This window comes from Chrysemys picta, chromosome 7 (genome assembly GCF_011386835.1).
Source record: "Chrysemys picta bellii isolate R12L10 chromosome 7, ASM1138683v2, whole genome shotgun sequence".
Lineage (NCBI taxonomy): Eukaryota > Metazoa > Chordata > Testudines > Emydidae > Chrysemys > Chrysemys picta.
The window spans coordinates 66,574,994-66,600,519 of NC_088797.1; the positions used below are offsets into that span (position 1 = coordinate 66,574,994).

The window sequence follows — 25,526 nt, forward strand, 5'->3', positions numbered from 1 at the left end:
CTCCCTGTTTTTAGGCACCTTTCTGCATCAAAAGCAGAAGAATGGTGGCTCTAACAAAGCTTCCTTGCACGTAGAAATCAGCGGTACCCCAAATGACATGTCGGCTGACATGGTGAATTCTAGCTTTTGTTGCAGTGCACTGATGTGCTCCTGCTCCTGCCCTGCACCAGAGAACCTGCCTGTGTCATCATCTTATATGACATCTTCAGTTTTGGAGTCTAGATCAGAATCATTAGGGACAATGAGTCTGATGCCCTAGAATTATGGGCTTTGCTAGTACAGCGATGCCATTTATTTATAGGTATTTAGAAAGGGGGAAGAAAACCAGGATGTATTTCATCGATCTTTCCGTAAATGTAAAATTCATGTGCATTTCTTGTTTGTTTTATAGCAGCACTCTTTCCTTTTCCTTATTTAATATGCACTTCATACTGTGCCAAAGGGTCAGTAGGGCAAATCAGGGAGCCAGATGGCTTACCTCTACCCTAAGGAAACGTACCGATATTTAGCTGGGCATTTTCCCAAATAAAGGCAGGACTGGAATCCATAATAAATATGAGAGTCGGTTAAAACCATAGCCTTTCTTTGGATTTTCAGTTTCAACTTCCTTGAGGCATGAGCTTTTTATACTTCACCGTCACTCTCTCTAGCTTTCTCTGAGTTAACTGCATCTAAGGAGATGTTGGGGCGGGAGGACACTCATTTTATTTATGGCCTATGCTCAGAAACAAGTTTCAGTTATTTTAATCTGCCTGAAATAAGAAACCATAATCCATGGATGAAAAGACAGTGGACAAACTCAGTTAAATCTCAAATACCCTGAGGACGTATATTTTGTCCATTTCTGCTTTTTTATGTTCCTTTTTTTCCTCCTCTTATTCCCAACTTTAACTTTTGAAAAGCCGAGCAGTTTAAGTGGCCAGGCCTGGGGAGCTTATTTGTATGCAGCACAAATTTCAGGATCTGTTCCCAAGCCTGTGCAGAGTGAAAAATGGCCTGCATTTTCTTGATAGCCCATGTGGTTGTAAAGAATAAATGGCTAATGAATTACAGATGAACATTGACGCAAATTAATCTTCCTGATGTCCCTGGGTTATATGGCAGCCATTTAAAAGTTTAATCAATACACTAAAGTTGAAAACATGCAGGCACTGCAGTTGTTTGGATGTAATAAACATCAGAGGGAAACGGGAGGCTTGTACCCAGTCCATGTATCATAATGACAGGTATTTATGTTTAATGGACTAAATATTTTTTATTGGAAGAGAGCAAATGTCAGCTTAACTTTGTAAGCCCCGCATTCAACTTTCCTTTGAGGTTGGTGAGAGACGGCTGACATGTCATTGAAAATGAAATGTAAAAAAACCAATTGAGACAAAGTGAGGATAAGGAGCTGTTTCACCAACGAGATGCTGCTTTAATGCTCTGCAACTATTCATTAAATAAAATGTAAACTCTTCCATTTCTAATGTTGCAGTTAAAAGGTTTACTAAGGGAGACTTTTAATGGTTATTAGGGAAAATAAGCAGCAAACGCTGCCAAATATTCTTTTCCTGGAAGCATTTTATTTGAAAATTCTTTTCCTGAGTTACAGTTTTGGAAGATATATAATTGGTGAGGGGTTTTCCCCCCTTTTTCTTTCTGAGACAAAGAGAAACAGGACAATAACTTTTAGAACCAGCATTTCCTATATCTTTCCTTTTGAGCAGAGTAATACCATTACATAAGCTTTGCAAATGTTTAGATATTAATTACAGTTGAAGTAAATGAATTTTAGAGTCGTGTAAGTCTAGGACTCACCCATCATTGGTATAAAGAGTGGGAAGGAGGGAAATTTCAAGGCTGCCAGATCCACTAGCCCTATAAAGATACCAGGCTGTGTGAAAAACCCGTACTGGTTGCAAATATACCTTTACTTATTTATTTATTTAAGGAAAAATGTTTTTGTCCCCCATGATACATAAGTAGGTCTTGCAAAATCACTGTGCAACCCCCTACCACCTAATGTTAAAAATAATTAGAGAAAACTGAAAATGTTTTTAGCATCTCTTCTGTGATCTAGTGTTCGAGAGTGGCCCATTAGTGGGTCATTTTTCTTACCCAAACTTATCCCTGATGCTCTATAGTCAACATGTGGAACTTCTAGATAGTGCTGACCATGTATTTGTGGGTCCATGGGGGGTTGTTAGTTTCTTTGGAGATTGGTTGAATAATTGCTCTTTTGTGGCTTTTCCATCTCTACAAAATATTCCATTCTGTTAAACATGTTCATGCATCTTAAATTTTTTCCCCAAGGGAAGCTATGTGATAGCAGCATGAGATTATGCAATGAGCTGCTAAATGCAGGTCTACTTGTATGTGACAGAAGAGTTTGCTTCCACTCTTCTAACCACATAATACTTCCCAGAATCTTCCTCATTGTCTATAACTGATTCTTCAGAGGGGATGGAGCCATAGCTTGTACAAATGGTTAAAGGATTTGATTGGAGCAGGGATCTTACTCCACTCCCACAAAGGATATCCCTTAATATTTACATTTTGTTTATGACAACTATTTTATAATAAGCAATGTATCTCCCAATATCACCATAGATGTGAGGCCCCATATGTCCACTTTAGATAGGGTGCCATTAGGTGGTCATCTAGAGAGCCTGTGAATAAAGCCATCTCTGGCAAAGTCATGTTGCAGGGTCATATTTCCATACCTCATATTTATAAAATCCACATGACAAACCACACTATCCATATGACAAACCATTTTTAAAAATTACTGGGGCCTGATCATGCAAGCCCTTACTCACGTATATTTTACGGGTGGAAAGTAAAAGGAGTAATTACTTTAGGATGATGGTCAGATTGTCTACTATGGCCAAGGATCACAGAAGAGGTCTGTGCTAAGATAGTCTTCAAGTTCCTCTGTTCATGGGTTGGTTGTGGGCCAGTCTATTCGCACAGCATAAATTAAGAGCAGCCTCAAGGGGCCAACTTGGATAAGTATGATATAGGGAGGTGCCCACTTTACCCTCTCCCCTAGTTACACATCCAACAACTAATGGTAGGGAATGGGCCACTGTTTGCTGGGGTGATCCTCCCATGGCTGACTCTCTGGGTATAATTTACCAGCAATGCAGCACAAAACAGCAGTGCCATATGCCAGGATGTGGGTCAGTATGCTATTAACATAGCTTGGCTTTACTTTTATATAACAGAACCATCCTAGTTCATGGTTTTGAGTTGACTTTATAGCCTCCATGGTGATACGGGCTGAAATGTATGTGAGTAGCTTATCAGCTTCAGAATGAGGATGTCATACTGAAGATATCAAAATGGAGCTGGGGTGTCCAACTGAACTAAGTTGAATTATGGTTTATATTTTCTGTAACTCTTCTGTCATTGCCTCATAGGCCCAAAAAGCATCCTTCTGCTGGTGCACGATAGTAGAATGTGGAGTGAAACAACTGACAAAGCAAATCTGTATTGAAGTTACCTCAGAAACAGGTGGCTTCTGGTAGAAAACTGGATGTGGGGAGAGGGTAATGTGGGTTTGGATCTCCATATATATCAGATAGAACACTGCATTTTCAATATCCATTAACAACAAAATATTGTGTCATGGGGTAAATGTAATGCTGGAGAGTTCAGGCTATCAGCATACAGTATGCAACTCATTTCAAAAGATATAACTATTCTTTTGTTGGTCTGGTCTTCTTGCCATTTGGCAAGAATGATTTCAAGTTAGTTTTTTTAAACAAAAATAAGTCTGAATTTTTATATCAATATTCCTTTTCCATATATAATTAAATTATATAGAGAGAATTATGATGTATATATTATAGGCTTAGTAGGATTTGAGTTATCTCAATGGGTAAAAGAAAAAGCACCTTGTCTTTGTTAGAAAGAAATCTAAGCCTTTGGGGGAGGAGGGGAAACTCAAAAGCTTCACATTTGACATGTGGCAAAACTTCACTGAGGAAGAGTAACCAAATGAGTGTGAAAAAAATGTTTTCACATTACAAAATTATTAGTGATTAAACATAAATTGTTTGGCTTGGCATTTCTATCAGTCTGAAGTTGTGTGTGTATGTGTGTGTATATATGCACTTATGTACAATAGTCTTACACAATTGTCATGAAGATTTACCAGCCCAGACACACACATCTACCTACTTACCCTTTCGCTTAATGACCAATAATGATAGAAAAAAATGTTTTATCAATCCATCAAAAAAAATTACCCCAGGCAATGGCTGAGTAATGTTTTGCACGGTTGATGTGTAGTGTGCATATATGCATCTATATCCCCATCTTAAGTTTTTTATAGCACCATATTACCAGAGCCTTGAATATATGTCTACATGGTAAGTCAAATCTGGCTATAATATTATTTAGCTATCTAAATAATGAAAAGAATTAAGTGGAAATGTTGACTTGTTAATCTAAAATTGTTTGACTACAACTTAAAATAGAGATAGCAAACTGGCAAGGTAACTTTCCCTCTGCCATGTTAATGTTGAATTTCTGAGAAGTATGAATAGGATAGTAAGAAGTGAAAGCAGGTTGAAAATTGTCAGTCACAGGCTTCGGGAACTGGGACCTACATCCCTGACAGCTGATAAAAAATCAAGTAACTTTTGGTTCTGAATCTGTATAATGAGCATATGACAAAGAGAAGGGTTTCTTGTACATTACCCTGCAGATGTAGCTTTCCTGTCTGCCAACTTATCCTGCATTTTAGTTTCAGGAAGAGAGAGCATTAGAGAACGAAAAATCTCTTAATCAAAAAGCTTAACAGAAAAAAAAAGTCTAAAGACATTGTCATGTATTGCTAGTTATTTGTGATGGTTAAAAGAATTACCTAAAAACAAAGACGCCATTCACAAAGCAACTAAAATACAAAAGCTTTAATAACATTTCCATCTGTGTATCATCCATGTCTCCAAATGCAAGTCATGAATAACACATAAACTAGAGCATATAAGGAGCAGAAGAGCTAGCACCTCATTTAAAATCCAACACACCCCATCGTCATTGGAATCAAATACACAGCAGGAATGGTTCCAGTTGATAGACACACAAAGAAGTCATTGAAAATGGAAACATATTAATTATGTTCCTTAAGGTTAAGATAGTAATGGCTGAATTCACTAATCCTGGCATCACATTAATGCTCAAAACCCATGCAGGAAAAGTGTGTAATGTTTCGAAAATTGTGGAAATTGCAGTTTTGAATTCACTTAATCCTGCATCTGTAACTCACTCGTGACTGACTCCACGCTATAGGGGGGTAGCACAGGACAAAAACAGGGAGAATTACTAACGAAAAAGATGTTCTTGGTCCAAACAAGCGACTTTCACTACATGAGCTAATTGTAAAAATAGACCATTTCTGAAATGCAGCTGTTATGTGCTTAAGCAAACCCTGCTGGGAGAAGTGCTTTGTGGAACACCTCTGCTATCAGACGCAGAGAGATCCTCAATAAAGGAAGCCAAAGTGCAGTGTTGAAGAGAAAGCTTTTGTTTCTCAGAGTTTGGTGCTGAGCTTCTTGCAGGATGTGAGCTTAGCTTGTCATTCTGATCTAGATATCTCCTTCCTTAAATATTTTTTCTATTTTCATTTTCTTTTTGCCTGTGTGAAATCAAAACAGAGGCTGGTGTGTGTGTGTGTGTGTGTGTGTGTGTGTGTGTGTGTGTGTGTGTGTGTGTGTGTGTGTGTGTGTGTGTGTGTGTGTGTGTAAAAGCTCAGGTTGTGTGCTGGAAAATGATAGGTGTCAGAAAATTCCAGTTAGTTCTGTTGTGGTCGTTTTCTTTGTATAATATTTTTGTGTCCCCCTGGAAGTTGGGAGGTCTTTCATATGATAGATATATATTCTTTCCCCTCCGTCTTCTTTTCTTCTTTCTCTCCCAAATGCTCATCCATACATCTCTGGTACAAGACCTGGGTTTCTAACTATATTACAGTAACTCCATTGTGTTGGTGTGTTTGAGTCTCCCCTGATTCTTAACTGCTTAGTGATAAATCCCAAATCCTCCCAACAGCAAGGGGTTAATTGTCTTCTTTTGATGCACTTTAAAATTCTCAGCTCCCGGGAATGGAGTTTCAGTGAGAATTGAGCGTAATTGCTAAATAATACAGGCGCTCTGTCTTATTTTAAATGAGTAGTACTTAAGTTGTTACTGATGCTACCACATATGTGTAAACTGGCTATTCCTTCACTGTCCTTGGTGGTGCCTCGGATGTAGGTGTTTGCAAATTTAAGCCTTTGGGTTTTAAATGTTGTGCCACTTCTTCTATTCCTTATATGTTCCAGATTATGTATAATTGATGACCTGCATTTACAGACATGGGTGGTATACAGATGTAAATGTTATTATAGCTTTTATATTTTATGTTCTCACTGAAAAATCATTTTGTCTTTGAATAATACTCCTGTTCAGATTTCGGGGGGTTTATCTTTAAAAGAGAATATGAAATGGATATTGCACATCATATATTTCTTAAAGTAATTTGGAATTTAGGATATGGGATTGGTGGTGACTGATACACTGCCTGGATGAGCTATATCCCTTTGAAAATAACAGCGCCAGTACATGCCTGCATCTGTCTAACCTCATAATTCACTTTCACATTGGGTTATGGATGTCTGCATTCAGTGAGTCTATCTTCCCTTTAGGTATTATTTCAGCCCTTTGAGATAATAAGGAAAGTTTAATTGCGTTGTTAATTGATTTTTTGCACAACATTATTACCTTGATTGATTGCAGAGTTGATGAAAATGTTAGACACAGGCAGTGTAAAGTATCAGCCCAGTAAGGAGTGGGAGCCATGTGGAGAATAGATAACCTTGATGTTAAGAGCTATATCCTTCAGATATGTCTTCCCTTGACATATTGATGGCCCTTGAAAAGGGAAAAGCTGATTGTATGCAGAATGCAATCATTAAACCCACTTCAGCTGGCTGTTGATTAATTTGTTTTTTCCTGGAGGATCTAGTTAAAGAGAAGGCCTCACTAGTATCAACAGCAACCATTTTCCAGGCTTCAGATTATTCTTAACCCTCTCCTAGAAGAAAGAAAAATACAAAACTGTCTTGGTTTAGTCAAGAAAATGGTCTGAAAACATTCAGTCCAGGTGCAATTTGGGGATTACAATACACACTTTACCCTTTTAACTATCTGCTTCCCCTACCTCCTTCGTCCCCCCCCCCCCCCAATATTTGGCTTCCATGCAGCCACAACAAACAAAAAGTCACATTTGGTGTTTCATTAGTAAGGCCAGAACATATTCTCAGCAGAAATGCCACAAAGGTTGTCAAGCTAGTTTAACCATTTTTGTCCTGGAGACTGAAATACTTTGAATAATGTTCAACTATTTCCTGTTAGCTTCTCCGAAAGGACGAGTCCAGAGGTTCAGTGCACAAATTTAATTTCTTAAACTTTCTGCACCCAAGGATCTCTGTGGAGATCCTTGTGGTGTCAGTTACAGCAGCTGTGCATAGCTCCTGATGGGGAGCAGGGAGGGTGCTTTGGAGGTCAATGTGCCTCGATGATACCGCTGCTAGTGCTTGCACCTGCAAGAGAGAGACTGTTCCAAGGTTACTGTGATTTAATAGCAGCAGAATTGTGTACTACACTCTTGGATGTTTAACTGAGCAATGAGGATGCATCTGACCAATTTTGTCCTTGCTGCTATGTACAACTGTGAACTGATATGGCGGGATCTGGGGTTTTAACTAATCCTTGGCTACCCTCTACCTCTTTCGTACTTTCCACTTGTACTTAGGCACAGTGACACCCACTTTTAGACAAAGGGCTGTGATATGTAATCTTCACTGCCCTGATGGTCTTCTAGTGACATTCAGTGGGTTGAGGCACAGCTTCCCCCTTCAGCACTTCCTCTTTATAAGCAAATGACCCAGGACATGTAAAACATTTATACACCTTTAACCATCCAGGAGAGTACCTTGGAAACAGAGTGCTTTGGAGGCTCTGACTTTCAATTAACCATTTAATGGATATTTGGTGAAGTAGCGGGTAGCAGGTTATTGCTTCCTGTTTGACTTGGTAATGTCCTAGACAGTCGCTGTTAATTTGTGTTTGCGAGTGATACTGTGATCAGCGTTGTTTGATTGTTTGGCCAGATGTGTTTTATTATATCCAATGTGCACATTTGCCAGTTGGCTCCTTTTTAATATGGGAACATGTTAACTTATGACATAGTCAAGTCTGACAAATTTGAACCAGCCAAATAAGTGAGTAATATTTCAAGCTGTCAAAGCGGGTGAATACTGATTAACTGACACACTCCAAAAGCTCTCACCAATATCTGTGCTCCAGTGGAATATGTTTACTAAGCGTAATATTTGTTAGAAAGTCTTTGGTGCTTTGACTAAATTTTAATGAGTCTGACACTACTGGAGGGGTTTTACTGTGCCTCTCTTGAGTTGTTTCTTTCGCTTCCTATCTTTAGTCTTCAGCACAAGCTTCCATAGAGGCTAAGAGTGCTCTTGTAAACTACATTCTGCTGTCCATTGTGATTTAATCTTCAGCCTCTCCCTCATTAGGATGTTTTTAAAAGGAGGCTGAGGGAGCAGGAGAGAGTTTAAGATAGAAAACAGTGACAATGTTTTGGCACTCTCTACTGGAGTCAGTCAGTGTTTGAGAATTAGGCTATGAACTCTTTGCAGTAGCAAATCATTGTGGGTATTCTATATAATGCAGGGTTTGTTTCAGCTAGAGACAGGCCCCAACTCAAACCAGTGAACTGAATGCCTGCGGAACTTTCAGGAAGTTCCGCTCCAGAGCTGAACTTTATGGCTCGGATGTATTTCTGATTTCAGCTGAACCATATGTCAACTGGGTTGGAAGAGTGGGGAGCACCTTTAACGCCCGATCCTGTGAGATCTGGATGCATGCTGGAGGGTGTAAATCACTTGCAGTTCCCACTGGGAGTTAAGGGAACCCAGCATTTAGTAGCACCAGTCCCTTAAGGAAGGTTACTTTATATTAAGAAGAATCCTATTAATGCTATCATTAGCAATAAGTTAAAAGTCTCCTTTGTTTCTGATGAACGGCTTATGGAAGGGAATGAGTAACAGTATACAAAGAACATTCCCCTAATTGATTGTCACAGTATCATAATATGACAGCAGCACTGTTTAACTGTGCTCTTTAATTTTGAGAGACTTGCTTTTTTATTTTTAAAGCCGGGAAAGAAACTTGGTCTTTATTTCAAATGACTCTCTTGAGAAATTTCAAGCCAGACTGAATTGTGGATGGCTTTTTTTTTTTTTTAAATGTGAACTCCTCCAACAGAATACTCTGAGATCCAAAAAGCAAATTTTACTCATGAGATGAGCCAAATTCACTTCTAAACTCTCCAGAAGGTCCCTGCTGCTCATATAAGAATTTGTAATTTTGCTGGAATGCTTGCAGACTTTCCGAACAATTATTCCAAAAGTTGACTTTCTACCACATAAATCATGGTACATTTATTTAATCCTATCACCGTTACTGAAAGAGCTTACTTTCCTTTTTTCCCCTTTACTGCTAATTCAATCTGCACATTCCTAAACTTTGTGAAGTACAATATAATTATATTCATCCTCTGTTTCCTTAATGGCTCTAGCATTCTTTATGGTTTCATTCTGTGGCTGATTAATGGAGGTATATTATTAGTAGAGTGTAACCCAAAGTGGAGAGCAACCTACAGAAATGTCACTTTTGCATATGTTAGTCAAATCAACTGAGAGTCTTCTAAAATAATATGGGAGGAGTTGACAGAGCAGCTGAACTTTTAAATACGCAGTAAGGATCAGATTTTAAAACCTCCTTGCCCACCATTCTGAATACATTAGAAGTATCACTTGCATCAATGCAGTGATCGTGTTGTTGCATTAGTTAAAATAAAAGAAACATAATTCAGAACAATCAATTTAATTCATATATGTATATTTATTCCCTCTATGAAACATATTGAGCCTTTAGTTCAAACCACTAAATACCCTAGTGACCTCTTTTTGTAGCCACCCATATACCCAAATTGATGATCACTGAAGTTAGTCCACCAGAAATCAGGCTTCCAGGTAAAAGTTTGAAAGCACAGATTGTATAAATATAAGCTTTGATCATTATAGAACATAAAATTGGCTGCAAAACTAACCAACAGTATTGTTTAATTGTCATAGGGGAATATTTCGTTTGCTGTTTTAGCCAGTTTAATAGACAAATGGATGCTGCCCTCTAGTGGTGATGACCTCAACTTTAAATTGACTAAAGAGAAATCAGCATGAGGTTTGTTTGGTTTTTAGTTGTGTGCGTGTTTTTGTGTGGGAGGGGGAGACAGAGGAAGGAGAGCAGCTGTTGTGTTAGTAGCTAAAAAAAGCAGAAGTAGTCCAGCTTGGAGCACTTGGCTATTAATAAATAACTTTAGTTTTTGTGACTTCAATCTAGAAATGGAGAGTGAAGGGCATTTAACAAATTTTACCCGATTTGCATCTGATCCTTGCATGCTCTTTGGAAACAGTTCCATCTTTTATTCACTCTATTTATAATACATATGAGAAAATGAGACATGTAAGGTATAAATAGATATTGTAAATCCATAGTTGTTTCCCTTTGAAGGTATCCCAGCTATATAAATTTGAGCCTCAGTTCATATGTAAGTTAACCTCTGGAAAAGTTGATATCTGTATAGCCAGTGTTTCTGGTGCTCAATAACGCCAGTAAATAAAAATACAAGTATGTTCTTGATTATCTTTTTATAATTTACTCCACCCTTTTTTAAAAATCCAAAATATTCAACAAAAAAATTTCATACTGACCTCTAGGCTCATCCCATCCACAGAGTCATTTGAAACTGCAACAGTGGTGAAGACACACATCTGGGTGGTGGAAGGGGGAGGGCTTTTTGTTTGCTTGCTTTGTTTTTAATAGGAAAAAAAGCCAGCATATTGCAATCATCATCAGAAGTGTGGAAGGATTGCTAAGAAGTCCCAATGCAGAAATGTGGGCCCTTATAATATTACTGAACTATCCTGGACAGTACAGAACTGGTTAATGATTTAAAGTGATTTGCCCTTAATGCTTTTGTTTTAGCCAGCAGTAGATGATCTGTAGACAGCACATGCCCAGATCAAAGCTGATCATGTCAATGTCATTCAAGGAGGGAGAGCTACCCTCCTTTTCTTTTCTGTTTTAAACAAAGTATGACATCTGAGGAACAGTGTGTTGATTGTTCCACTGCCAGGACACACATAATGGAAACATTAGCTTCAAGATAACTTTTAATCTGTCAGCCTAATGGCTCCTTAATGTGTAGAGGGCTTTAAATGTATGTCAGCCAGGGCTGTATAAAGTAATATAGTTTGTGGCCTGAATGGATCTAGATGACTCTGCACCATGACACAATATGGTTTATTATTAAGTATCAGCTCATCAGCTTATTCCCACGGACTTGGACAAGCTTCTCAATTTTCCAGTAACAGATTATGTGAGAAAAAGCTTGCAGTGCATTTTTTTTTGCCCTTTCCTTTCCTTTTTTTTTATTTTAAATTACAAGTTTCATCCCCAGCTGCACTGGGAGCCCTGAAGTGTATTTACAGCAGGCTGCACTTTATCACACATCAGCTCGACTGCTAGTTTACACTGAACATTTATGCAGTCTCCCCTGGCCTGGGATGCAAACTTCACGTCTTTGTAGTCCTATCACCTTCATTGCAAATTTTTCCAACATCCTCTCCCTGTTGACTGCTTTCCTTCCTCTTTTTTTCTTTTCTTCCTACAACCAGGCCAGTGAGACTTGACATGACACAGTACTTGTCTGTGAAGAATAGTTGCCATAATTTCATGGCTTCACTTGCTTGTTCTGATTCTTCTCTGTTTGATAAAGTTAGGCGCATAATGCCAATTTTATTGCTGTGGACTAAATATGGGTTTGACTTGGTACCTGGAAATAATCTGATCAACCTGAAGGGCATGTGTATTCAGGGGAATGAATCATCACTTTCTTGGCACCCTTGCATAGGGGCTAAGCACATTTGTAGCCATTGAAGTCCCATGACTAAAAGGGTGGGTTATGCTAGAACTTCTAGACACGGCAACGGGTGCAGCAGAGAGTGCAGGTCAGCAGCACACCACCTAAAAGATCTTCACTGTCTTGAAGAGTGGTGCAATTGGTCACATTCCCCTCTGTTATGGGGAGATTTGTCTTTCTATACTGTACCCATCGTCATAGTATCTGATTGCTTCTTTGGTGAAGATGTAGCTTGCTCTGGGCTGGGGCAGCTGAGCACTACCCACAGCCTTACGAAGCTGCCTTTATGTGCACTACTTTTGGAGGAACAGCCGATTATTTCTGCTTACATTTAGCAGCTCTGTTCTCTTAAAAAATCAATTAAAAGGCTACAAAGAGTCCTGTGGCACCTTATAGACTAACAGGACTCTTTGTCGCTTTTTACCGATCCTGACTAACATGGGTACCCCTCTGATAATTAAAAGGCTGTTAGTTTATAATGTAAGAAGAGTTAATATTTGTGTATCTGTTCCTTGGGCACTTCTGATAGCATTTCCTGATGTCATCTTAGTTCATAATTACTTTTGGTGCCAAGGTATTGCTAGTCTTTGTAAGCCAATGCTCATATAGTATCTGCTCAGAGGTATTTGGAGTCGCATGCGATGTCATCAGCTGGAAGAGGCAGAGCAGAGAATGGCATAGCTGGAAACCTTTCACTCATTAGAAGCTGCTGAAATCTAAGCCTGATTCTTATTATTTATCATGTATATTTTGGTAGCATACAGTGGTCCTCAGTCAACATTGAGGCTCCACTGTGCAGTGCTTACAATCTAAGAGGACAAAAGCAGCCCAAGGATGGGGAAGGGAATTCAAGATAGTGGCTAGGGTGAGTGGCCCATAACTTGTTCATTCCATGGGATTTATTTGTGGGGGAGGAGAGGAGGGTGGTGAAATTGTTAGGAATAAAAAGGGAAGAAGAGAGGAGATTGATACAGCGAAGAAGGGGAAGTTCATAGTCCAAAAAAGTCCAAGTCCATTGTGACATCAGGAAGCTTAGTGCCTGAGGTATATTTTAAATAGACCTTGGCCTGGGTTTTTCAGGAGTTGGGCCTTTCATAGCCTGCCACAGAAGCTTCAGGCCATATGTAGTGGTTACAACTGAGGCCTAGTGCCCCAGAGCAGTTTCTGGCAGGTCATTTGGGAATGGCTGCAGATGCTTCTCCCCACTGATATTGGCCCAGAGTGAAATCATTTGTAGCAGATCCAGGGGGGGAAGGGCTGGCCAGCTCAGCATTTACCTCATTCTCTGCTGGCTCCTGCTTCTGCTGCTCTGATGTATAACCTGAAAATTAGGACCCAGTGACTTGAATTCAGGCTCTAGTCTGGCAGTTGGGGAGCTGCAGCCACCAGTGAGCAAGTTTACTTGTGGCACATTCAGACTGCTTTACAATCACTTTCCTGTAGTTATCATCTGAGCCAGAGTCCTGTATGCAATGAGGTTGGAAGTGTTGCATGTTGAGGGCAAAGGCTGGCCCAACTCTCCCATTTCCCCGGGTAACAGTTGTTCATGGTTTTACATTTCTCTAAATGTTGTTTAGCAACAACATTGCATGTTCCCCATTTACAGATGGAGAAACTGAGGCACGGAGCAGTCAGAGTGACTTCCCCAAGACCACTCAGCAAGTCATTGGCGGATCCAAAATTAGAACCTAGGAATCTGATTTCTGACTCCCTAGTTTCCTCTTCTAACCGCTCAAACCACTTGCCATGTTAAAGTGACTCTTAGATTCCCATAGCATCTACAGCACCTTTACCTGGCTTGTACTTTAAAAATGTAAATCAAAATAGATTTCAGTACTAGCAGTAGCATTTTATCTTCAGTTAGATGTTACATTTTTCCACTGTAGATCTTCTAGCAGTTTAAGAAGAAAATAATGTAGGAAAGGAGCAATAAGTTGCTCTTATTTTATCAAATGAGACATCGTGTGGAAAGAAACAAAGAAAAAACTGTCTGCTACCTCTGAGAAAGACAGTCAGTTAGTCATACACCAGATAACTTTGGATATCCTTGGTACTGATACTTTGAGACAGTCAAGAGTTGCTTTTCTATGACTGTCTCTGCTCGTGTAAGCAGTGCACGATAATCTAATATCCATCACTCATAGCACAGTATAGTGAGGATTGGGTAGTCGTGGCAGATACTGTAAAATAGTTTAGGGACTTTTAATTAGAGCTATGAGATCATTCCCACCCCCCCTATTCCCTCCACCAATGTGAATAGACTTTCAGATGTTTGGGTGTTTGGAGGTCCAAGGACAAGCTGTATATTTTGTCTGTTTGCCCTGCATAGTAGTGGGCATCACTATTTTGGATGCTGTTATTCCAGGAAATAATAAAGTAGTTGAATGTGATATTTTTTATTTTGTGATGGGACTTGCTCTTGGAGGGAGAAAAACTGTTGCAAATCCAAATGTAAATAAATAAATATGTATGAATTAAAGCTGATGGATGAAACTCAGAAGACTCAGTCCAGAATAAGAACAAAATCTTGACTGTGTATCTGAATCTATTGACATTCCCCAGCTATATAGATCTTTCTTCCTTGTAGATTGCCTCCTCATTTCCCTCCCCCCAACTTCCTTTCTCAAAAAAACAAAAACAAAAAACCCATAACCCCAAAACAACCCTTCTTCCTTCCAAACAGTCTAGGTTGGACATCCTCCCCGGTGATGCAACCACTAGTCCCAGTAGAACAGCAGTCTCTATGCTTGGGTCCAAGTCTGCCTTCTATGCCCTTATCTAGCTGTCTTGATATTTAGCTGTCATATCCTGTGTCATGTCCCATGGAGGGTGACTTATCTATGCTCCGGGGAAAGGGCTGAACTTCGGGCTGATTCTTTGGGGTTTATATGTTTTTAAACTAATTGAACAGCCCATCGGCACTTATGATGTCCGGAGCAGAGTATTGGGGCTCCTCTAAGTAGATAGTTTGCAGCTGCTCATTTGAAGCTTTCCACACTTTTTTGCAGCATTCAGTTGTTTTAATATTTGTTCTCAATTATTTAAGAATAAATAATGTAGGAATAAATAGTGTGACCCACTTATTTTTAACTAAAACAAATAGGAACCCTTTATAGAATGTAAGGCCCCATTTAGCAAATCATGTAGGGGAACATTTTCAAAAGAACTTAGGCTCCTAAATCACTATGTTCCATTGAAAGTCAGACTTTGACTCTTAAGCACCAGATTCTTAAAGGTACTTAGGCACCTAAGACAAAACTAGGTGACTAGTGGGACTTTCTCAGGTAACTCCTAGTCACTTTAGAAAATCCCACTATGCATCTGTCTGCATTTTAGGTGCACAAATACCTTGAAGAAAATGGGACTTAGGCTTCTCAGTTATAGGCACTTTTGAAAATTTTACCCATAAGTACTTGCTTATGTTCTTTGCTAACTGGGGATGGTCTTAAGTATGTTTAAAATTAATGGGATTAATGCAAGTGTTTTGTCTAAATGACTAGCGCTATAGACTTGAGTTGGTTGTAGACAGATGTTTGTTCTCCTGTCAATGTTGGTTGTAAATAGGGTTGTACTCTCCTATAAGGAAAGTTGCAATTAGTATTTTAGGGAACTTGGCAGTTCCCATTCATTGATGGGAGAAAATCCCCCAGAGCCTTTGAAGAAAGTTATAATGGTGTTGATGTTTCATCCAGAAAGCAGTTTATACATTTATACTATGACCACCATTCAAAATGTAACCATCTTCTTGGTGGAAGGTGACGGCTGTTTAATAGCCCACAGCAGCAGTACCCAATAGTGTGAGGCAAGAAGTGTGAAGATGAATATCTGATCCAACACAGACTGATGGGGTGGGATTTAGATACTGTAGTCAAAATAAAATTAGCTAAACTGGAATTTGGTTAGGACATCAAGTTGGGTACTAATTGCCATGTGATCAGACCAAAAGTAGTCAGGACTTCTGCTTAGGTTTCACCTGAACACAGATATAGTATAGTGTTGTATAAAGTATCATATGCCCTTTTGGTTTACTTATGGAATACAGTCCTTGGCACCTAATGTAAATAAGATTATCTCTTTCACTAATATTCTTAAATGCAAATACTTTACTATATGCTGATACATGGTAGCATCTTTTACATGTATCAGAATTATTAAAAGCATTCGGAAAATTAAGCCAGCAACTCATGCAATGGCACCAGGATGCCACCAGATAGTCTTAGCATTAGGTCACAACTAACTTGAGCTGATTTGAACTGGTGACCTAGCAGTGCATTGCCCCATAGCCTATTGTGAATTCCTTGTACTGTCTGGTCCCCGAGAAAAATACCAAGAAGTGAAAACATATTTCACTCTAGAAAAGAACATTGAGGAATCGATTGCATAATAACTCTCTGAAACACATGCCCAATTTAAAAGGAGAGAACATGACTTGAACATTTTTTCACTTGCTTTAGTATTCATGTATGTATTTATTTATTTATGGGGATAATTGGGTTTTCCCCCAGCTACGGCAAAGCTTGTTGCTGACACTACAATGTGTTGGTGAAGAAAGACTGATGATACAACACACACAGGTGATTGCAGGGTTATTACTTACCCGTCATAATTAGAACATTGATTCTGAAGGAGTGGGAATTTAAAAGATAAAAGGTATTTTTAAACATGATTCTTCCCTATGTAATTTTTTCATAATTATAGCTTTAACAGCTTATGGAGATGGTGGAAGCAGCTATTTAAGAAAAAACTGGAACCTCATTTGTGGGGAGATGATCCCTCAAGAGACCTCATGTTGTCATTTTTCAAGAGCCCTGAGCAGAAAGCTCATTCAGAATGCTGTGCATTAGGCTGATGCATTGGGAGTATACTTAGCTTATTATGACCAATGCCAGATATTTTAATTGAAAACGCCACACGTCATTAAATGTGTTGTCATCCCCCGCACACACGTGCATGCGCATACACACACGAGTTTGTGAAGCTGCAAACAAATGAACACGTTGCAGATGTGCGGGGGAAACTGTCTCCTACTGAGTCAGATGCAGTAGATTTCCTAAATCCATGTATTGCATATTTTAGCATCGAAAGCTCTTACTGCAGCATATAAACCCTTTGTAATTTTCACAGTTTTCTTCAAGCAAAGGGAGGGGAGGGAGAGGAGGAGGGGGAAAAAGTCACCATTTAATTTATGAGCAAGCCTATTGTTTTACAAATAACCTTCATGATAAATAAAGACTCATGGCAACATTTTCAACTGTGCTTTTATCAAGGCTCTCTGAGCAGTGTGTATAATCCGCCTGGCAATCGAATCACAGCTGTGCGCCTTGGTAGGGAATCTCTGTGGAGACAACACTTCCTTAATTTAAACAATTGTAGGCTGCAGGAGTTCAAAAATTTCAGCTGACTTTAACTGTCACTAGCCCAAGCACCTTTATCCCCAGGCGAGCAGCAGCAGCTGGATTTCATTTCCTGCTGCCAGACAGTCCGACATCTTTGCTGAACATCCCAGGAACTGAGCGTCTTTGCTTTAAGGATTTTATTCAAGGTGACAGCTCCTCACACTTTAGCGTTCAGATCACCTCAAGTAGCTGAGATATCAGTGAAAATGAGAGCACTTCTACAGCAAACTCCAAATTTAGATTGACTGAGGTTATCCTTAGGCCTCTAGACCCAACCTCCATGACAGAACAGGCCTGCCAGTAACTCTAAAACTACAGTGGAGTTTGTAATGATGTCTTGGGAGAAATATTCTGCAGGAGCAGTGGAGAATACTATAAGTGATAGGAAATGATGTCAGATTTAGTTAGGGCTGGAGACACTGTTAGAATATACTTGGCATAATATGGCACCGGTATCTCTGTCGGCATCTCTGTTTTCTGTCACTGCACACAATTCTAGGTCTGTCTGTAGTTCTGACAGTGTCTTTTCAGATCAGGTTATTGCACTCGCTCAGCACAGCACCATCTAGCCCCCTTTGTTTGAAGTCTGCCCTTTTGTCATTAATGCACTTGATGTCTATTTAAATCTGACGGTGAATGTAGTATCTGTTTTCCTGTCAAGAGATCATTGACAGTATTAATACCTCATGTCCTTGCCTCATTTTCTAAGCGCTGACACCTCGCTGCAGTCTCCAGCATTCATCAAACAGCACTCTCTCACCAAGATCTCAGTAAACAGTCTTGCTTCCAGTCCTGAAGAAAACACGGCAGACCTGAAATAGGACTTTTATCAGTGACAGTGAAAAAGGAGTCTGAAGAAGGTCATTAATAAACTGTTCATATCCTTTAAATTTAGAGCTCTACCACTAGAAGTCCAACCAAGCTTTTTACCAACTAATGACAACCACGCTTTGCATGGGATAGCGTTGCCTCAGGATATGAGAACTTGCTTTTGACCAGACACTGGTTTATGAAGGCGAATAATTTCTTCCCTTGAATATGGAAGTTGCTCCACTGATCAATCAGGTTATTGGAGACTTGGAAAGAGGGAGAGAAGGAAGCGAAGAAGGGGCTAAACAAAGCTCATATCGCCCACTTCTGTGCTTTCCTTAAGAGGAATGTGTTTTTCAAAACAGGTGATAGGCCTATCAATTTTTTTCCATAGTGATGTGTTACTCACCCAATGCTTTAAAAAAGGAGAGAATAATAGGGATTAACTTTAATCCAGCACAGCCCCTGCTTCCAGGGTTTTCATAGCTTATTTGATGCTTATAATTATATTGCTGCATTACATACAGATTATTAAAAGAATACTTAATTCATGCTGCATCTGGGTGCAGCTAATAAGACCCCATTTGTTCATGTGGGATCTGTCAAATTTAAAACCCTGCACAGTAAATGAGTAAATCACAGTAAATCCCTCCCAGTCTTTGTCCTTATATGTAATATTTTGTTTCCTATCGGCTGAATGTTGGTGGACCTTGAGTGGATGAGCTAGATACTATAGTGATGAGAACTTTAGAAAATCCCAAGATACATAGAAGGAGACAGAGAGACCCTTACACATGGCTTCCTTGTGCAGGAGGCAATAATAATTTGACTGCACATGCCTTGGGGTGCAAAAGGAGGCATTGCTAGTACTACCACAGCACTCCCCTCTTTATGAGCTACCACCACTAGGGGAAGGACAACGTATAACTTTTAAATATGCCTTGCTCACCCTTTACCATTGTTCTGGCTCGTAGAGCCATTTATATTTAGAAAAGGAGGGCAGTGAGGTCTGGATGATCTTGGGCAAGTCACTTCACTTCTCTGTCTCTGCAAAGTAGGGATAATGATAATTACTTACATCAAAGGGCTGTTGTGAGGATGTCTGAACAGAGTTTTTCATGTTTATATCACTAGATCAGTGCCAAGCTGTTGTTACTTGCTGCTATTATTTTATTATCAATAAAACCATGTGGTTTAGAAAGATTCGTCCCCATATCCATATTTTGGAACGATAACAGACAGTACAAACATACAACTCTATCCAAAATGCCATCCCTACAAAAAGCAGCAGGGCATGCATATGTGCTTAACGGGGTGATTCACAAAGTACTCAAGTGTGTTTTTTCAGGGCTGACCCCAATGCCACTAGTTAAAATAAATTAATTTCAAATTAACATACTTTGCTTTCCAAGCATAGCTAGAAAAGCAAGAGAGAGAGCAGTTCCCAAACACAGTTGAACCTTCTTTTTCCCAACCTCAGTAATATCGTCCATTACATACAATGCTAATTGCTCACTTTTTCCTTATTTGTTTTCTTTTCACTGTAGGTGTTCTGGGAAAATGTCGCTACATTTACTATGGGAAACATTCCGAAGGCAACAGATTCATTCGAGATGACCAGCTATAAAACAGCACCGTTCCATGCCTCTTTACACAATCCACAAAACATGCACACAGAAAGCACAAATTGCATCTACGTTTTCTGCATGTAACTAAAGTCCTCCAGTACCTTCTGCTGACTTTGCCAAGCCTGTCAAGATCATCTTTCTGTCTTAGTCTGAGTAGTCACATAGAGATTGACATGATTGCCTTTAAGCAGGTCCCATCCACCAGTGTGACAGACAGCTGCAGCCAAGCACCAGGCCTGACAGGATGAACACCATGATGGATTGCCTGGTCCAATTGCTGCACACAGAAGAGCAAAGGTCACACCTGGGGCTTCAGTGAGCATGCTCAGTTGGTTTTAGCAAGAGCAATGCTTTTATCTAAAGTTTGCCTGTTGAGTGAGAGAGGCTTGCAGTATCAATATGCTCATAAAATCAGTGGCTATAACTGAAGATTTAAAAAGCCTTTATCTGTCCTTATTCTCCCCCCTGCCCCCCAAGAATTAGGTACTTAAGTTTAACACACACAAACCTTTTCAGACAGTGTTTATCACAAGTCAAAGTTCATAGTTTGCTTTGCTCTTTCTTTAAAGGGAGGGAGATATGTTGTCAGCAATGTTATATGAAAACACTTTAGAAATGCACAGCACTGAATCTGCATCTTTTATTTAAGAAAAAGGGTCTAAGCAATTTTGCAGATACAACTGAACCAAAGCATCCTATTTTTTACATCTTAACATTCAGAAGGGGGGGCATTTTTAACATTGCAGAATATGTGACACAGAGGGCACACTGTTTAACTGTATATGCTTGATTATGGTAGTGACAGTTATATTTATGCTTGGTTTATTTGACAAGATTTTTTTAACATGTGCAGAGATTAGATTTAGAATTAAACGTTTTGAAAGGGGAAAGCAAAAAACACAACAAAACCCTACTGAGCTTAGATGATATTTAGAGGAAAATAAGGTACGATTGTTTGTTTCATATCACTAACATTATTGTTGGAATCTACATAATTTACATCTCGCTAATATGTCTTAGTCGCCTCCCTATTGTGGTCATTATTAATCCCCTATTAATATACATGCAAATTATGTAAACATGGCTTCTTGTCAACTTTTCAGTAACAAAATGAAAATCCTTAGCATTTTACAAGTCTTTTTAGCAAATGGGGTGAACATGTTTGGAGCAATGACTCATTTCCTTTGTTACTGTGCTTCACGTTCCCAAGAGTTAATACATTGATGTCATGGGATTGACGAAGAGTATGCAGAGCCTTTCACCTCTAGGCTGCAATTTCAAAACCAGCCCATGATGGTATTGTCTGAGAGCTGTTACCATCTGTTGGCTATTCATTGGCTTGTATGAAATGAGTTGTTGGTCTGTGTTCACTTTCCTAGCAGATAGGTGACTCTCACAAAACTAAATACTTACAAGTGGCCCATATTTTGGCAATCTTCAGCAGATGCTGTCTATGGAATGGGACTGGAGACAGATGTCTTTCTCTGCCAGAGATAGTCCCTCCAGAAAATGACGAGGCACCTTGGCAGAGGAATGAAGGGAAGCTGGCACTGCTACTGTCCATGTTATTTGCCTCTCTTGATGAACGGAAGACTTGACTCACCATGGCTGTCAATATGAAACTGCTAACCAGTGTTACATTACTTTTACATTTGAAAAGAAATTTAAAATATACAGGGCCCAGATCCTTAGCTGCTTAGCTTGTGGCATAGCTTCATTGACTTTAATGGAGCTACACAGTTTCCATCAGCTGTGGATCTGGCCCCATATGTTTTAAATTCAGATCTGTCTGTGAGTTGGCTGCTGTACAAATTGCTGGGAAGTGAGTTGTGGCTATGGTAGCAACTTTGCTGATGTCTCTGATTTGGCTATTACGGATAGGAAACCAAATTCTGATTAAAAGGATTCTGAGATGCAGGAGTTTTGGAGAATCAGGAGGTTTGCTTCTCTTGTGACATAAATAATTATTAGATTTCTAACTCAGTTACCAAAATAACAGCAAGTTGCCATCCTAGCTCATTTGTATCATAATATCTGTTCTAAATCATCAACTCATGTTTTGACCATAGCATATTACAGGCAGCAGGGTGCTAAACAGAGGTGTCTAGAGTAACCTAATGTCACATTCAGTCTGGTTGCATATATGTTCCTGTCTCTATAAAAGGCTTTAACCCTGCCTCAAACAATAAAAAACACTTGCAAACTGACCAAATGATTTTTCTCTCTTTATTTTTTTCCTTATTTACTTTTTGTAATGTCAAAACCCTTTGTATCATTCTCAGGAATGTTCTCGATGCAAAGCTTTGGAGGCAATAATATTTTCGGAATGAGATGTGACCAAAGATATTTTTTTAAGTACTAAATAATGTAACAACTTTAATTAAAGTTAGCTGAATTAGAACGCTCAATAAAATCCACTAGTTCTGTATAGTCATCTGAATAATCTTAACTATTACTTTTTTATGGCTATAATGTTATTTAAATACATGTGTGACTGTTTACTGCTGTCTGTGTTACACACCTTGCTGTAGCATGCAAGGTATTTCATTCTCAGATGTTTTGAACTAAAATACTGTTTCAGGGTGTGGCAAATGTTTTGGGCCCAGTCCTGCAGTCATTCCTGAGTCCTTTCTCGGGTGTTGATACAAATTGGGCCTGCGTCAGAGCTACAGAACTGGGCTGTAGGTTGTTCACAAGTTCAAAATGGTAATATGTTAATATCTTGACAGGAAAGGGATCTAAGGAGAAATCTCTCTCTCCTCCCCCCCTCTCGCCCCCCCGGCCTGCCTCATCCACATCAAGGTGATTCCTCCACCTTCAGGGTGCTGATTCAGGTTAGGCTAGTCCTAAAATATCCTTTACATCAAGTCCTCAGTTTCTCCTTGAAGCTGCATACATGCACAGCACACACGCGTTTCCCCTCCTTCTCCTTAGCTGCTGCAGAGGGCCATGTCCCTGTGACTGAGGGGTGGGAGCATTTGCTGAAGCTTGTGTACATGAAGGTGCAGAAAAGCTCTTCAGGACAGGGAGATTTCTTTTTGTGCTGAGTTTGTACAGCACCTAGCGCAGACGGGTGTTGGCCCATGACCGGCGCTCCTCAGCACAACCCACAATCCAAATAGTAAATAACAATGATGGTGTCTGCATCCTTCTCTTCTTTGTGAGGCTCTCACTTCCATGGCCCTCCTAACCCTCACTGGTCCCAATCTGGTTCTCAAACTCAAGGCCTCTGCATGATAACTCTGCCCACTCTTGGAATATCAAGACAGTCTCCAATAATGTAATTTTATGGGACAATTTGTTCCTTTGAAAACACTAGTTTGGACTGTAGAATTATTAATTGCAAATGTAAATGCTTTAATCACCTCCCAACCAGCTCGGAACAATCCTATTGCCCAGCTGCATGGGAAGACCAGTACTTGGTCAGCAGAAGCTGCTGCCCACCAGATGAGCTGCATTTGGGGATCCCATTCGAAGCCCATTGATATCAGTGGGGGGTTCTTTCCCTTGGTTTCAATGGGCTTTGGATCAGGGCTCTGATGCCCTCATTTGCTGGTGTATCCAACTGGATGATGAAAATGAGAACCATCCTCTGTCCTCAGCTGCCTTGTAAATGCCACCAATCAGCTTAAGAAATATTGCACTGACATGCTGAACCAGCTATTTTCTAACTCCCTTCACGGACTCTGCTTAATCCAATACTACACTTAAATGATAAGTGCACTAGAGTTCAATATATGTACCATATTGGAGTATGGGGCACCAATGCTTTTGATGAGCATTTACAAGGTTCACTGTGAACAAGTTTTGTTTTCAGCGCTCGTCTGGGCTCTCTCGTCAGTAAGAGTACCAAGTATAAATCAGATTCAGTCAGGGGCCAGTCTTGCCACCCTCCCATCCCTCCCAAAGCCTTGCAGAAGTGTAAGAATTGACTTTGCCATCTTTCCCAGCGCTGTCTGAATGGAAGCTGTGCTGTGCACTGTATTTTGCCATTGTGTCTTAGCAGAGATGACACACAGAATATCAAACTATTTCTCTTTACCGTCCCCAGGCTAACATATGTGTGCATGCACCTTCTTGTGTACCCAAACAATAGAATAATATACAGATCAGTTGCCTCTTAAATTCTCTCTCACGGGTGATTCCTCAGGAAGTTAGAGGATGTCAGAAGGTTATCAACTAACAAGTGGCTCTTGAACAGCTCACATGGTGATCTGCCAAGCTATTTAAAAAAGGTAATCACTAAGCCACCAGGATTTAAAGATACATTGCTTCTATGGCGCTACTATACTGTCCTGTAGCTCTGGCTGAACAACAAAGCGGGATAGCTGTATTACTTGTTGGCTAACCATATTTGGGAATAGGAGATGGATGTTTTTACAGGGAACTGGTTCTAGCTGCTATGTTTTGTTAATGTATTTGTGACAGTTATATTGAAAAAATAAAATATCCAAATTGAAGTTTCTGGAGTAATGTATATTTGTTCTTGGATGGAAACAGGATCAGGGCCTTAGCTATAATATTGTAAATAAGTAGGCTTTTTTCTACTTTAAGGACCAATCTTGCAATGCCTTACTTATGCAACTAGTCCTTTTTCAAGCCAGCATTCCCATTTCAATCAAGGGGATTATTCACATGAGTAAAAGTTTGCTCTTTTTGAGCTCTTAATCTGCAAATCAAATATAATCCATGCATGTCTTTGTGCCTGAATATTGGCCGCAATAATCTTCAATATTGAGTTCTTACCTCTAGATTTCATATCTTTGTGGAAAATAATATATCAAAGGTTTAGTGACATAGGGCTCATCTTCACTATGAAAAAAACATTTTTAACACGTTAATTAGCTCATGTTAGAATTCTAATTTAGACAAGGAATGGCAGTTTTGCCATACATTATCTGATTGTAGTAAAGATAGTTAACATGGATTATTTTAACACAGGTTAAAAATAATGAAGACACAGAGACTATTGTTAGAAAGGCAAACAATATTAGGTTACATTGGTGAAGTCTGACACACTGTTAAGCACACCATAGAAGGTCACTGTAACATGGCGGGTCTCACCACCGGGGCGCCTCCTGCTGGCCGTCCTGGGAATTAGCTCTCATTTCGCTAGAGTGCCCTGTTCTAGTGGTGTCTCACTGCTGTCACTTCTGCTTCATCTCTAAGACTTGCATTGCTCCCCAGACCGTGACATCCTCTTCTGGATTTGATTAGGTATACAGCCAGTATGACCTTCTCCTGTGCTGCCATCCTTCAACCTAGGTGTGTTCCAGCAGTCCCTAGTAAGTGGAAGGCTCTGTGGGGCCCATAGCTTGCTTGTGTAAATTAGAGAAACTCTTAAACTCAGAACTGGCCCCAGAGCCAATGAGACTCAACCACTTCCCATGCTGTTCCCCCGTCAGCTGCCCCTGGTGGAAACTGACAACAGCTGAGAAATCTGTGCCCTAATGTAGTTAAGGTTGCAAAACTGTTTCCATTATATATTTTTTTTCACATGCTCATAACTTTCTGAACTATCCCAGGCTTGCTCCATGTAAGAAACAGAAATGAAATTGTATTGAACGCTTAACAAAATTCCTTCAGCTGTTAAAAGCTGCACAATTCAAAATCTCAAGAAGAGTCAGGAAATGCAAAATGTAGGGTTCTAAGAGCAGCCTT

At 39.7% G+C, this 25,526-nt stretch overlaps 1 protein-coding gene across 3 annotated transcripts in view; it reads left to right on the forward strand.

Annotated features, from left to right (window-relative positions):
- Positions 1–22,077, forward strand: part of LRMDA (leucine rich melanocyte differentiation associated) — a 936,738-nt gene extending 914,661 nt beyond the window's left edge. For all 3 annotated transcript variants that reach the window (XM_042856147.2, XM_065551696.1, XM_065551698.1), the window contains one exon: positions 19,785–22,077. In XM_042856147.2, coding sequence (XP_042712081.1) covers positions 19,785–19,864 — 80 coding nt within the window. In that variant the 3' untranslated portion in view covers positions 19,865–22,077. The remainder of the gene's footprint in view (positions 1–19,784) is intronic.
- The last annotated feature ends 3,449 nt before the right edge of the window (positions 22,078–25,526 follow it).